This window comes from Mastigoproctus giganteus, chromosome 7, assembly GCF_048544385.1.
Source record: "Mastigoproctus giganteus isolate SK-2022 chromosome 7, ASM4854438v1, whole genome shotgun sequence".
Taxonomy (NCBI): Eukaryota; Metazoa; Arthropoda; class Arachnida; order Uropygi; family Thelyphonidae; genus Mastigoproctus; species Mastigoproctus giganteus.
The window spans coordinates 194,516,831-194,533,415 of NC_143581.1; the positions used below are offsets into that span (position 1 = coordinate 194,516,831).

Genomic DNA, 16,585 nt, shown 5'->3' on the forward strand with positions numbered 1-16,585 from the left:
ATAGAGAGATATATTAAAATAAATAAGAAAAAATAGTAGAAAAGCTAACATCAGTGGCAGCAGAAAAGCACAATCCACTACATGTTGCTTATAATAAGCTAAAATAGAATATTTGCCAGCAGCATGGCAAACCAGTAGAGTGAAAAAGAACTCAACCAAAAAAAAAATAACAATAAACAGAAAAATATGTATTGGGGGAAGATAAAGAAGAAGAGGGTAGTGTTGAAGCAATGTTCCTAAAATAATTTAGAAAATTAAGCCAATTAAAAGAAATTTAGCGCCTCTCCCTCGTAGGCACTCCGAATTACGTAGTTTCCGAATTATGTGAAATCTCACTAAAGGTGGAAACGTAGACTAACAACATTACGTGACCAAATAAATTGAAAATAATAATTAATAAAATGAAATGAAATAAAATAGACTGACCAATAATAGTCAGGGAATCACTGCATTTCAAATGCTAAACAAATCCATGCAACGACAGAATGATACTAAGATCAAACTGCCGATGCAATAGATTTGCATAGCGGTGGTCCTTGTGCAGCGAAAAATAATAAAACAGAAAGCCTAGTACTCGCATGGCCAAACCACACCACTGACAAAACAATAGTGGAACTGAAAATATATAGAAACAAACAAATTAGGCTATAGATGGCAGTACGAACGCAGCGTTAGCACATCGTCATGCTACCCCCATGTAAATATAATCCCATTAATCCAAAATTAAATAGAGAGAAATTCTATATATTTTAAGTTCAACTATTGTTTTGTCAATGGTGTGGTTTGGCCATGCAAGTACTAGGCTTTCTGTTTTATTATTTTTCGCTGCATAAGGACTACCACCGCTATGCAAATCTACTACATCAGCAGTTTGATCTTAGTGTCATTCCATTGTTGCATGGATTTGTTTAGCGTTCAAAATGCAGTGATTCACTGACTATTATTGGCCTCGTGATCCTCTGTCGAGATGGGGCATAATGGTCAGTCTATTTTATTTCATTTCATTTTATTAATTATTATTTTCAATTTATTTGATCTCGTAATGTTGTTAGTCTACGTTTCCACCTTAGTGAGATTTCACATAATTCGGAAACGGGTGCCTACGAGGGGGCGCTGCTAAATTTCTTTTACTTGGCTTAATTTTCTAAATTATTTTAGGAACATTGCTTCAACACTGCAAAATACTTCTTCTTTATCTCTCCCCTATATATTTTTCTGTTGTTATTTTTGTTATTTTATTTGGTTGAGTTATTTTTCACTCTACTGGTTTGCTATGCTGCTGGCAAAGATTCTATTTTAGCTTTATATATATAATGTGATGTTTGTAAAATAGATAGTGTCTGTGAAAATGGAAATGAAAAGTACACACGGTGCCTGAAATAAGAAACGTTTAAGGGATAGTCAAAAGGTGGAAGTGAAGTAGTGGTTAAACAGGTGAAAGAATTTGAAAAACCTAGTACAAAAATGAACTGCAACTGAGGAAGCAAAAAAAAAAAAAAAACCCATAATAAAAAACAAACAAACAAATAGCACTATATTCAGATATGGGAGGGCAATTTTAGCAAGAGGTCGAATCAGGGGATGCCAAATATGCAAAATCTGAATATAGTAGATGAAAAAATGATACATAGTCAGGAAATTCATCAGGGGACTACTCCTGACCATATATCAGGCACTGCATTTCCAAACTTGTCTGTAGTATTAGAAAAAGGGGGGAGAAAATATGCGGCCTTTATCGTAATACTAATAGACAAGGTAGTCCCTACACAGTGTAAAAATAAAGTTAATAAAAGAAATTGAACGAGTTAATAAAAGAGGAAGGAAAATCGAAACCAATTTGGTTTCAATTTTCCTTCCTCTCTACAAGCCTATGGTATTAACACCCATTTTTACTAACGCTTGCTTATACCAGAACCCTTTTTTTAAGGTTGGGTCTCTTACACACCCAGTAAGTTCAGTATTTTTAATGACTTTTTTTACACTTTTTATCTTTATACTGTCTTTTTCTATTTTTTTTTTTTTTTTTTTCCCCTGTTCGTAGAACTATTAGTATAATACAAATGCTCTGTCTATCCTCATTCCTATTGCTATCTTCGCCTTCTTTTGACTATCTTTTTCTTCCCTTCCCCCTCCCCTCCCCAAGAATTTTACCATCCCCTATACCATTTGCTTGTCCACACATTTTCTATCACATTTGTATTAAATTTCACATTACACTTTTGTAAACTTGTATTTATTTTAATTTACATTATTAACTTTATTTTTACACTGCATAGGGACTACCTTCTCTATTAGTATTACAATAAAGGCTGCATATTTGCTCCCCCCTTTTTCTAATACTACAGACAAGTTTGGAAATGCAGTGCCTGATATATGGTCAGGAGTAGTCCCCTGATGAATTTCCTGACTATGTATTATTTTTTCATCTACTATATTCAGATATTTGGCATCCCCTGATTCGACCTCTTGCTAAAATTGCCCTCCCATATCTGAATATAGTGCTATTTATTTATTTATTTGTTTGTTTTTTATTATTATTATTATTATTTTTTTTTTTTTTTGCTTCCTCAGTTGCAGTTCATTTTTGTACTAGGTTTTTCAAATTCTTTCACCTGTTTAACCACTACTTCACTTCCACTTTTGACTATCCCTTAAACTTCTCTTAGTTCAGGCACTGTGTGTACTTTTAATTTCCATTTTCACAGACACTATCTATTTACAAACCTCACATTATTTATATCCTTTTATTTCCTTTACTGCTGCACTGTGCATTTTGGAGCATTAGATATAGGATAACTTGTTATTTTCCTTTAACAGTTGTATATTACTACTATATATATATTATTCATTTTTTCCTCTCACACAGGATCTTCAGGATCTTATGGATCCTTCAAGAAATATGTGCAAGTACAGAAACCTCCTCACTAGTGAATACAGTCAACCACCCATGGTATTGGTCTAATTATAATTCTAACTGCATGTATTAGTTTTTTTTATTTATAAGACAGAATATAACACTCAATCTCACAAATGTAGTAATAAGCTTTATATTAAATACATAAATTAATGTAGTTTCAGAGCTGAAGCATGAATTCATTACACATTATATATCATAAAAACAAAAAAAATTTAAGATAACAGCTTGTGTACAAGTTAATGCAATTGCATCATTTCAGTACATAGCAACTACTTAAGTAGTTATAAACCCCGGGGGCTCACATCTGGTGAGTATGGGCTTGGCAAACCCAGGGTCCTGAGCTGGATATCATCATTCTTCTCTTTCTTGGTTGATGCCTTTCTACTTCTCTCTCTCACACACACACACACACACACAGGGGGGTAACTTAGGATTTTTTTTTGGCTGGTGCAGCATAAGCCTCAGGCTTCCTTGTACCATATGGCTAATAATAATAATAATAAAATTGGCATCATTAATATATATCTCATATTGTGAATACCTTCACAATGAGTTGCCATGATATTGTACTACCTCGAATAAGTAACACTTCACCATAGGAGAAGACTATTGTTACTTATTCTCAGCAGATACCATCACCCATACTACACCGTTTCCGAGCTTATTGGCTCCTCGTCAGTGGGTGGGCAGGTACCCTGGTGTTGCAATGATGACAACCCAGTTGCAAAGTATAAATTTACAATATTAGAGATGCCTTGATGGTGTGGAGTAATCTAAATTACCCCACACCATCATTGTTAACTAATGTACAAGTTAGTGCAATTGCATTGCACTAACTTGTACATTAGTTAACTCTTTACATAACCTGAGGCTTTAGCCCTAAACTATATTGTAATCTAGTAGTAGCTTGTTTATCTTATGCAGCCTATCTGTTATAAAATGCATGCCATTGCTATCATCTTACATCAGTTTAATGTATTCACACATCCAGTTAGCATGTGTCCTATAAAATGAGGGTGTTTTGTTTTATAACATTCCAATAAAGGTGATACAAAAGGTTTGCAGCCATTCAGTATTCAGCATAGCGTCCCTCCATTAACCTGAACTGCAATTCACTTTTTCCCACCAGGACTTATGTCCTTTTATGCTACATAAAATGTCAGTCTTTCACTGTAATTCAATTTCTCACTACACACCTCATCTTTCTCCAAGCAACATCTTTGCCTTTAAAGGTGCTCCCTCAAGTTTTGAAAAAAAAGGATCCCTAAGAGCCAAGTTTGGATAAATGGGAGGAGTGGGGTATTTTGAACCCTCTGCGTGCCATTATAGATATAGGGTTGCACATTGCAGCAGCAGAGTTGTGTGCTGATGCATTGCCCTTGTGGAAAAGAATACTAAAATGCACTTTCCTTTGCCACTTTATCCTTATGGCTTTATGCATTTTGCAAGGATACACAAGACATACTCAACTGACCACCTGGTATGCTATAGATTGCCCTTTGTGACAGGGCTCAACAGATAACTTTAACCTTCTTATCATTCTTTACCTTACAGCAAATTCTGGTTAAAATATATTCTGGCAGAAATAACAGAACTATTTTCTTACCTAAAACAGATACAGTTTGTTGACTTGTGTGCAACTTCTGTTGCACACAATTCAACAAATGATTGGTGATATCCCTGCCTATTGTATGGGGCGCCTCCGTAGGCAAGTGGGCAGGATCAGCAGTGCGTAGCACACACACACTTCTTGATTAGACCAGGGTTCGAGCCCGTGACCACCAAATAACGGAGGATGCGGAAAGGTCAGGGAATGACCACGCATATCTCCCTGCAGCAATATGGCCTTAGTTGCTAATGCTCCTAAAAACCAAAAATAACAACTATCGTATGGTAGGTAGGTTAAGTGCATAATAGCCATGTTGTATTTCACTGTTAAACAACTTAACCATAACAACAACAGCTTCATATAGTTTCACTATTAGTTGTGCATAATACTAGCTCTATGCTCAAGATAATCAACAAATGTCAGTTCTCAGTTCGGCATTAAAAAAAAAAAAAAAAGAAGAAGAAGAAGAGGCAATCATCTTGTCTGCTGATTGGGCAACACAAAATTCTTTGGTGGGTCAAGCTTTTCTACCTATATTTCCTTGGGATCCATGTGATATATATTGGAGTAGAGTTCCTTAATGTTTCCAGCATATCAGCATAGATTTCCATTGCATAGAAGCCCTTAAAATGCAAATATTTGATAACTGCATGAGTTCAGATTTCTCCATTTTGGTATTTTCATGAGACATGGCATACAAAAATTCCTGTTAAAACAAATTATGTAAACTATTCAACAGACTTTTTGTTTTGTTTTTAACTATCCATGTAAATGTGGATCAAGGAAATATTTAGTTGTCTATGAAATAATTGAATTACATGGGCCAAAATACGCCATCATTACTTCTTGTATAGTCTGATGAAATAATGTATAAAGTGAAACAGATCAAAGAAAGAGAAAAGAGATATCAGAATTAAAAAGTATATTTTACAAATTTTAACATAACCCTAATTTCATGACTTCAAATAAATTTCATGTTATATTATTACAGGGTGCAGTAGGGCTTGCATAAAACCGAGAAATTTCAAAACTGAGTTTAACCGAAGTTTACTCTTAAAACCGGTTTTAAAACCGATTTTCTTGGACTTAGGGAAAATAATTAAAAGCTTATAACACAGGTATTTATTTTATCTTGGGTCGATTGTACAAATCGTAATCAAATATTTTAAACAAAATCTATCACCTCTTATAGTAAAAAAAAAATAAAAAATTAAAATGCTCCAAAAAAGTAACCAGCTTGAGATTATACAAAATTACAAATTGTATTCAAATCCTTTGAATAAAAACTATCGTCTCATATAGTAAACAAAAAAATAATAAGCCCTATAATAATAATAAATAAAAAAAAATAATGTGAAAAAAAAAACAGCTTGGGGAAATTCCTTTACTATTTACTGCTCAGCTTTTTTCTGAAAATGATCCTTTAAAAAACACAGTATATTAAGAATTTTTCCTGATAGACTCTTGACCTTATTTTTGTGTTAAAGAGACCAGTAATCGAAAACACTCTCACTTGTTGGTTTAATGGTCAGCAGTGCTCTATAAACTTTCTCCAGCTTTTCATTTCTACTGCTAGTTGCCTCAAAAATTTTAAAGTCTTTGCTAATTTCCAATTTACTCGGATATTTTGAAGGGTTTTCAGTTAATCTTTTTATTACACTATCATACTCTCGCATGAGTGTCTCTCCAACATCGGAACTAGACGAGTCTTTGTTTTCTTCTTAAAGAACAGTTCGTTTATTTTCAGTTTCTTCATTCAATGCTAAGACTCCTTCGGAATGTTTTGCAAATAATCTCTGATAAATCTCTTCAGCATGCTTTTTCAAAACTTGTTTACTTGGAAAATCAAAAGTTATTGAACCTGAATCTTCTTTCCTAAACTTTTTGGGGTTGTGTATATAGCTCAGCAAAGCCACAGTTTGGCAATTTCGTCTTGCATTGTAACACTGCAAAAGGCTTTGGTGAAACTTTAAAGCAAATGGGTTTTCTGCTGTATCAAGCTTAGCAAGCAGAAATTCTATTGAAGACTCTGCTTTGAGTAAGTCTGTATCTTCTGAGGTTATAGCCTTCAGAATCATTTCAACTGGTTGCAAAGTTTCACATAGCAATTCAAGTGTTTTCCAGCCATCGTCAGACACAGCTTCAGTTGACAGTACTGCACATAGAGCATTTGGATTGCAATTTTTCAATTTCAAAAATCTCTCAATCATATAGAATGTGCTATCCCATCTAGTCTTCCAATCTAATATAAGTTTATATTCTTTCTCATTAAATTTTGCTTTAACAAAATTTTGTAATGTCATTTTTGGTAGGCGATTTTCGTAAAAGCTTGCAAATTATTCTGACTTTGTTAATAGTTTGTGCAATATTGGCCATTGGATTGAAGAAATAAATGAGCTCATCAGTAAGGTCGGTTTGATAAAGCATGCCTTGCTGTCTTTATTCAACTTCTTCATCATCACTACTTTCTTTATTATTTTCATTTTCTTCGTTGTCTTTGGGAGACTCAGAGACTGTGGCACCATAATTGATTGCTTTTTCATAAAGTACATCTTTTTTTTTTTTTTTTTTTATTATGAAAACCCCAAACACGAAAGGTATCAAAACCTATAGTACTTCGTACCGTGCATGGGTTGAAGGAGAAGTATGGGGAGGAGGATGCCGGAAACTTTACTCTAGAGACTAAACATGGGTTTCACCACTTCAAGCCTCCAATAAGCAAAGTGGTGGTATTTCACCGGTTGATGAAAGTCATCTACCACATCTATAACTGACAGATGTATACGATGGGCTATACATTGTTGATGATTAGGCATAATTTGCTTGCCAAACTTAATCATCATTGCTGCTTCATCGGTGGTGCAGGCAACAATATCCTCATCCAAGTTCAAACCAAATTCCTTCAGGTGTCCATTCACAATTTGCTCAGTTCTTCTGCTATCAAGTGCACCATTAATCTCAATAAGACCTAACGACCAATGATTGTCTTTTGAATGCACATTTATATTCATATACATTTTATTTTGTATAGACGTATATTCGTCAATGAATACCGTGCACCCAAAACCAATGAATTTTTGAAATGCTGAATGAGTTCTTCTTTAGTTTTATAATAATTCAGAACCATGTTTTTAATTCCATTCACTGAGGCTGGTGGTAATTTATCGTATTTATTTCTCTGAAGGTGAAGGCTTGATTGTATAAACTCACTCTTGGCAATTGAATTAACAGAAAATCCATCTAAAGCAGCTAATTTTGAAATCTCTTCTTCCATAGATTTTTTTAACGATAAAAGTTTTCTAATGTTCTTATCATTTTTACAGGAGATTCACTGTTATCTTGTTTAATGTCAATCTAATGCATTTTCTTTAAATGCAACATCAAAGATGATGTAGATCCTCCAGACGACTTCATTATCTTCTGACATTTCGAACATTGTGCTTCATCTTTGCTTTTTTGAGCAAAATAATTCCATACATTTGTATCACCAACAATTTTAAATAAAAATATTGAAGATAACAAAGGCACAATACTATGCGTCACTCCCGCAAGCACTGAATGAAGAGTCTAAACGAGGCAAGTTTCAAAATTTTCACGAAAGAAATTTTTTATTTATTTACTTGCAATTTTTTTTCCCCAATTAAATCTATTGTATTTTCAAAATTACATAAAAGCTAAATTTGGTGAAGCTGCTTTTTGGAGAACATTTGATTGCAAATTTAATAGGAATAAAGAAGCAAAAAACTTTCTATGATTGAAATTTGATGCAATATTCAGCGAATCTGTTTCTAGTGGGTAACCATCAATAAGGTGCGTTCCACAACTCACTCAGTCGTAAATGAGTACTGCATCGTGCCATGATACAGGTGAGAAGATAAAAGGTACCCCTCCTAGATTTGGGCCATTTGCCCATGAGATTCGTACCTTAAAATAAAATAAAAAACATGTTTAAAACATAAAACAAAGCAGTTGAACGATCCAGACAAACGAACAAACAAAAGAAAATGTGCATAACAAAAAACTATATTCGAGGGCTAACTAAAAAAATATTCGAATCCGGTTTTAGAAGCTCGGTTTCGGTTTTAACAACTCAATATGAAAACCGGATTTAACCAGTTTGCAAGCCCTAGGGTGCAGTGAATATTATTACCACTGTGTTATTTTCATATGAGTGAGGATACAGTAGCAAAAACTTTATACATATAATTTACAGCTATACAAATTTAAACTGCATTACTTTTTTTTTTTTAATTCTTTTGTTATGAATATTGTAAGGCATTCCATATATAATGTTATATTATGTTTTCTGCTCTATTTAAGATCCCTTTCTATCCAGTGGTGAAAAAAGACCTTACCTTCATTCACCTTGGAAATGACACCATTGTTGATGGATTGGTAAGAGATATATAGATAATAACCTATTTTACTTAAAAATGAATAACATTTTGGGACAGGTAAAGAGATGGGGGAGTTATTAATTAGCAAGTAAAGGTATTTTGACTATAAACTAACCCAGACCAGTGCAAAGCAGCATATCATGGCTATCAGTGATTGTGTATATACTAAGGAGAGGCATAATCTGGTGTCCTGTCCTTGAATCTAAAGGATTTTTTAAAGAAGTAACTAAAATGGAATAAGTTGGATTGTGATTATTTACCACCAAAACCAGGTTTATTTTAATTTGTATTTTTTAATGCAGTAATGTCAAAATATAGTAATAGTTTGGAAATTGCTATTTATTTGTTGGGAGATTGTCTCTTGTGCTATCCCCAAATTATTATGCATACATAATATCTTTGTTAAAGCATAACCAATGACCAGGATAGACGAATCATTTGGGTTTGGTGGAAAAATTTCCATATAATAAAGGCATTTCATAAAACAGCTCTCCCTGTGTTGTATGAAAGATATTAGCAACTGTACCCCAAAAGTCATACAGGACTCCCCAGGTTTTGAAGATGAGCTACCCAGCACTGTTGAAGACATCAGCTTTATAGCAGCTAGACCAGGGATCAAGTGAGTTGGTGCAGATGATAAAGTTTCTAACTTCACACAGTGAGTCCCTTATCAACAGTGAACCACAGGAGTTTGGTCTCCATGTTGCTTTTGAGAAAACACAGGAGTCTAAGCCGTAAGAGTTTTGACTATTAAAGTCATTGAAAGGGCACTTTCACTACCCAATCAGCATGGCACATGGAGGAGCATGACAGTGACCACTTATTTGAGTGCTGTAAACAAATTTTGCCAATAAATGAAAAAAGAGCCAAGTGGTACACCCTAGATTCACTTTTGAATACATGGTTCCAAAAATCCCCATAAGTATTATATATTTCTAAGGTACATATTTTAGTAAAATATGCATAAACTTATACTATTTTCATTATGTAGCACAGAGCGGAATGGAAAGTAAAATAACGAGTTGTAGTTAAACTAGGTTCAATGTTAAATAAATATGATAAACAGTAAAAACAGAATATGTAGATAAACACCTACCAGTAAAACAGAATATGCAGATACATACATACCAGTAATACAAAAGCTTTCGGGCTTTGTTGCCCTTCATCAGTTAACTGTTGGATTGAAAGTTTTGGGAATGTAGAACTTAAGAGCGTGCAATGGCAGTCATGCACAGTGAACTGTGTGATGCAACAACTTCAACTTCCAACAGTTAGTTGTTGAATCACACAGTTAATCACTCTTAAGTTCTACATTCCCAAAACTTTCAATCCAACAGTTAACTGATGAAGGGCAACAAAGCCCGAAAGCTTTTGTATTACTGGTTGCTGTATGTTATCTACATATTCTGTTTTTACTGTTTATCATATGTGTTTAACATTAAACCTAGTTTAACTACAACTCATTATTTTACTTTCTGTTCCACTCTGTGCTACATAATGAAAATTGTATAATGAATCCAGAGCACGTAGGCCTTTTTACCTATGCATAAACTTATTTCCAATTTATTGTTTCTTTAATAATAAATAAAATAGCATTTTCTAAAAAAAAAAAAAAAAAAAGTGAATGTTTTTGCCTAACAAAGCATTTTCAGGAATGCACCTGTGTCTTTACTTTATAAAAATTTAGAGTGCCACCCACTAATAATACAGAAACTGTTAATACTAAAATTTTAAAAATTATTAGTTTATTACTTTGCTGATGATTGTGGTCTAGTATATATTTAAAATGTTCCATCATTACTTTTAGTATTTTGATGATGTTATGTGAACAATAAAACAGATCAGTAAGGGGGAAAGATGTAGTAGAATTGCAGCACATCAAAGTTTGAGCATATAGCAAATGACATTTTACAAATTTAATCTAAACCCCAAGTATGTGACTCAGATAATTTCCAGTGGTTCTCAACAGGCTATAGTTTCTACAAATTATAACTATACTTTTATTATAAATATAAAAAATCAAAATAAGCCTTGGTGTTGGATAATAATTCTGCCAGTACATTTATTGTTTTCTTCTTGCTATACAAGATCCTTTGGCAATATAAATTTCTTATCCAGTCTACATTCCTTCTTATATACATATTCATCCACAGTTACATGTGTGCAAATCCTTCAATTTATTAGTAGTTTGCTCGAAGTAAATTGATAACTTTAACTGTACTTTGCAGGAACATATTAGCATTAAAAAAAAGTTCAGAAGGACTCATTTGTTTGTAATTTCATAGTAGGCATGGGTGGGGGAGGTCCATAAAGATAGGAAATAAGACTGCTGTGGTGGGGCTAAGAAGTGAAGAGGGGCAGTTAAGTTAAAGGGGGAAAAAGGAAATTAATAATAAAAAATTATATATTATTATTTTTCTTTTCACAAGATATAGGTGAAAGGAGCTATACACAAATCTTGGCAATGACATAGAAAATAAGTATTAGGAAGATTTTTAATACTAAAAATGATTTAGCTTTAAAAATTTCAGCAAAAGGAAAACCATGCTAAGGTAAAGAAGAATGGTGAAGGATAAGTATGGAGTAAACTTGCAAAATGAAGGAAATATAGACATCATTTCAGAAAAAAAGATTAAAATGATGAGGGAAATTTTCAATACTAGCTATATTACTGAGGTAGAAAAGGTCATAGAAAATATGAATATAGATGAAATATTCAGTGCTGAAAGCTGGAGCAAAAATAGTGCTGTAGTAGTTACATTATGTTATCCAGAGGTCATTTCCCAAAAGGTTGGAGCAAGGCATTCTTTGTATCAACAATATTAAAAAAGAAAAATAAAACAATGTGGAAATTACACAGGAATTTCACTCCTTAGCATATGAGGCAAAATCTATACAGTATTTAGGAGAAGAGGTGTTGGAAGTACAGTGAAATCTCCTTTAACAGCCACCTCTCTAAAGTGGGCACCTCTTGTTGTGTGCACTCAGGCTTGGGTCCTGGCCATAAGTATTTGGAATTACATGTTAAGTGAACTCTCCAAAGTGGACACTCTCTAGGGCAGATGTGGACACTTAGATTTCTTCAAAGGGTAACATTTCGGATATCAGTTTTGGTGACACACACATTTTGTTTTCATAGATGTTCATTTAGCCACGAAGGCAAGTAATTTATGAACAATGAAGAACATATGGAGGATGAGGAAGATGAAGAATCTGAAAAGAATGAACAGCAGCCTGACCCCAAATAAAAAAAAAAAAAAAAATGTGCTGCTGCATTAGATTACCCAAAAACATTAAAGAATTCTATGTGAGCAAAAAGGTAAATATGGAATAAAATGAAATACTTTAAACAAAGAAATTTATATTCATTTTTTACTGAAAGCTAATGATGTTTTATAATAAATAACACAAATAAAAGGTTATTTATTAAAAATTAATTATGCATTATTTATTAAAAGTTAATTATGCATTATTTATTAAAAGTTAGTTGAAATGCAAATGTATAGTGTTAAGTAACTGGTTCATTTCATTTTTTTCTGAATTATTGAAATTGACTGCATGTACACTGACCATGGCAAAGCAGACACTTTCTTCTGCCCCAAATGGTGTCTGCTATAGAGAGGTTTCACTGTATTTTTTAATGTAAATTTAGTAAAGAATCAAGTTTTAGGTTGAACAGAGGATGCCTTTTCTGTAACTTCTCACGGTGCGTCCAAATTATTTATTGTAACTAACAAAAATTATAGAAAAGTCATAAGAGCACAGCAAGACCTGTATTTAGGATTGCTGATCGTGAAAAAGCATAAAACAAAATAATTAGAAATCTGCTCCTTCAAAATTTAGAGAAATGTGGCAGAGAATAATCTTTTAAGGGGATTAAAAAAATTGTATACAAATGGCAAATCTACAGTAGGGATTGCAGAAAGTATGGGAAAGTGGTTTTAAGTTAAACTTGGGGATCTGGGTGGGACAGGATTGCACCTTATGATGGCTTCTTTTCAAAGGCAGATTTAGAAATTTGCCACCTCAAAACATTTACATAATATATCCTAACATTGAGAGAAAAAAAAAAAAAAAAAAAGTTTAATAGGAATTTTTTTTATTAAAAATAAGAAATCAATTAACAAATATCAGATACCTTGCTTTTTACAACGTAAATTAAAAATAAAATAGTAGAATAAATGATAATATTTATATAAATACAAATGTGGCTGTCTCCAGGACTATTTAGAAACAGAAACACTAATTATCATAAAATAAATGCAGCAAATTAATTTTAGTTAGGGTTATTCTTTGCAAGGTGTGATTCTGCTTCCTGAGTACAAAGATACCCTAACATTCAAATAAAAATGCAGTCATGAAATGAGAAAGACAAAACAACATTCACCTTCAGCATTGCAAACATACAGCTTCTTGCCAAAAGGAGATGTACATTCACACCTACCAAAGTATGAGTGCTATTTTCATAATAAAAATAGAATAAAATTAAGACAGGGAACTCACAAGTAACACCCCTTCAAGGGGACATCAATAGTTGTGAACTCTAAAAAAGTGTATATTCAATTTGTTGACTGCTATCCAATTGCTTTAGGTTAAATAAGCAAACCTTAACAAACAGAATGTAAATTTGATTATCATCCAACCAATCGACAGATCTAAACCAAACACAAATATGCAAAGGCTTTATTTCAGAAGTCTGGTAATATGTTACTTTTCAACACAGTCCACTTTGAAGTTAATACACATTTGCCACTGATGCTGCAATGTGTTTATTTCCAGCTGCAAAGAAAGTTTTCTCTTGGGCTTCCAGGCCACTGCAGTAATGAAGTCATTGTTGGTGGAAAATGGCTGCCAGGCAGATTATTATTTATTTATTTTATTTATTTATTTTTTTTTTTCAAAATAGGAAATAAGTGAAAGTCCAATAGCGCTAGCTCTGGTGAATATGGGGGATAGTCCAAGGTTTCAAAGCTGCACTCACATCATGGTAGTTACAGACTTGTGAGCAGGCACATTGTCCTGGTGGAGCAAGACTCCTTTGCTAAGTTTTCCTTGGCATTTGTCTTTGATGTTTTAATGCAAATGCCTCATGAGGCCTGGATAAAAAGCCCCTGTGACTGTCTGACCTTTCTGAAGGTAATCCACTAGCCTCACTCTATCAGCATCCCAAAAAACTGATATCTTACCTTACCTTGTCAGTGGTAGGAATCAACTTGACTTCCTTTGGAGGGGAGAAGAGCTGGGTTTCCACTGTCTAGACTGCTTTTTTTCTGGCTGAAAGTGATGGACACATCTTATACATGGTTCAGATGTGCCACATCCATATCTGAACCATGTATGGGAGCATCTCATCTAAACTTGTGTACCACATACTAACTCGCTATGAAAAAGGTTTCAGCACAATGGGTACCAACATTGTTCACAGCAGATCAGAAATGCACAAGAGTTGTTCAAGACACTGGCAATGTACTGAACTGTCACTCGTCGATCACTCATCATCAGATCATGGAGTGATAGACACTGCAAATCTTCCACAGCATAGATCATCATCCGGGCTCTCCTCCCTCAGCGTTGTAACCATATCCTCATGAATTGCCTTTGCTATTAGCCACTTTTTTCCGCAATACTGGATGATTGCACAGTGACTGATTTTGTCCATTTTTCCTCATCTTTGTTGACTTCAGGACCTGTAATTAAAAAAGATGATTGAAACTACATTAAACTTGGTGAGTTACTATTTGAAGTGTTATATATTGATAGAGAAATTTTTAACATGTACCATGACCCTTTCATACTCAGACTACAAACTTTTCAAATGCCCCTCGTAAATAAATAGGCTAATTATAATGAAATAATTAATGCAAACCAAATGTCAGAATAAATTAAAACATAATGAAGAAACCAAGGAGTGGCCATGAGCATTCAAACTAAAGAAAGAATGAGCCAGAAGAGATACCATCGGTGGGTGGGCAGGCACCCTGGTATTGCAGGTATGGCATCTCTCATGTTGTGTGATTATCTTCAAAACTGAATTGTCATATCTGCAATACCAAGGTGCCTGCCCGCCCACCGCTGAAGAGCCAACAAGCCTTGAAACGGTGCCGTTTGGGTGGTGGTGGTGGTGCCCACCGAGAATAAGTAACAATAGTCTTCTCTTTTGGTGAAGTGTTACTTATTCGAGGTAATGCAGTACATGGCAACTCGTTGTGAAGGAGGAGCACAATATTGAGATACAGAAAAAATTATATCCCTTCAAAACTACAAACATAGTTTTTTTTCGTTTAAGAGTTTTCTATGGTGTATTTACACCAATATTATATAGAATATTTACACTCTTAAACATATGATGCTTTATTGCATCAATCTTCAATATGCCTCCCCTTAACCAAAAAATTGAAATTAAAGAAAAAGAAGGCATGAGGTGCTCTTAAAAAAAAACAAAAAAACCCAAAAGCCTGGTCACCATGCCTCCTCTTACAATGATACTTGGATACGCCACTGGATCAAGTTACAAAGAATTGGAAGAGATGGAACGGTTGTCATCTGTTTGGATAGAAAATCAAACAAAGAACAAGTTTGCTTACGATAGAAGCAAAAGGCATTAGCAATATTTTATTACTTAATAGTCATAATAAAATACGTATTTTATATTACGATTATTTATTGTGTTTGGTTAAAAATGTGTGTTCAATCTTGGGTGGTCAGCACCGAACCCTATTTTTCCCATAGGGCCTGTTATATTGCACGAGGTTTCTAGGAACACAATTATCATGCTATGTGAGAACTGACTGTGTTGGTTCTGCTGATAGCAAAAAAGGAACCGGATGCAAATGAGTCTCTACACCAAAACAGGACCACGTTTTGAAGTGCTTATACTTAAAAACCTTAAAGCTTCTTTGTCTGAGATGAAAACAAAATGGGAAGAACATACAGGAGTAGTAGCAAGTGCAGTAACAGTCAGAAGATGCCTCTTCGAAAATGGACTTTTAGCCTATCGTCCTAAAAAGAACCCCCTCCTTACAAAAAAAAAAAAAAAAAAAATGAAAAAGGCTCGATTAATTTGGTGTAAGGAACATATCAAGTGGACCCCCGAGCAGTGGAAGTCAGTTATTTTCTCGGATGAGGAAAAAATTCAACCTACATCACTCTAATGGGAGACAAACGATTCACCGTAGCCGTGGTGAAGAATACCATCCAGACTGTATGGTGTCTACATTGAAATTCCCTATCAGCCAAATGATATGGGGGTGCATTTTGTATCGCCGAGTAGGTCACCTGAAATTTATAAAAGGTTTCATAAATGCCAATGGATACCTGGCTATATTGGAAGGCAAATTGCTGCCAACCATTAGAGAACATTTCAACCTGCTAAGTAACTGCATCTTTCAGGATGACTCTGCTCCTTGTCATCGGGCAAAAAGTGTAAGTAGGCACTTCTGTAGTTAATTTAGTTTCATTTCTGCATTAGAGGTTCGACAGTAATGTGTTTACATTTGTTACAGGTGAAAAAATGGTTGGAAGAAGGGTCCATTACAACTGTTAGCTGGCCAGGAAACAGCCCGGACCTGAATCCTATAGAGAACTGTTGGCATTGTCTGGAATCTGCAGTTGCCAGAAAGAAACAAAAGACCCTTCGTTGAACTTCAGGAAGCCATAATTGGT

At 34.2% G+C, this 16,585-nt stretch overlaps 1 protein-coding gene across 5 annotated transcripts in view; it reads left to right on the forward strand.

Annotated features, from left to right (window-relative positions):
• The window catches only part of LOC150083512 (rap guanine nucleotide exchange factor 2-like), a 471,197-nt gene that overhangs the window by 401,002 nt on the left and 53,610 nt on the right, over nt 1-16,585 (forward strand). For all 5 annotated transcript variants that reach the window (XM_090378045.1, XM_090378046.1, XM_090378048.1 and 2 more), the window contains 2 exons: nt 2,867-2,950; nt 8,847-8,921. In XM_090378045.1, the coding sequence (XP_090234171.1) occupies nt 2,867-2,950; nt 8,847-8,921 (159 nt within the window). The remainder of the gene's footprint in view (nt 1-2,866; nt 2,951-8,846; nt 8,922-16,585) is intronic.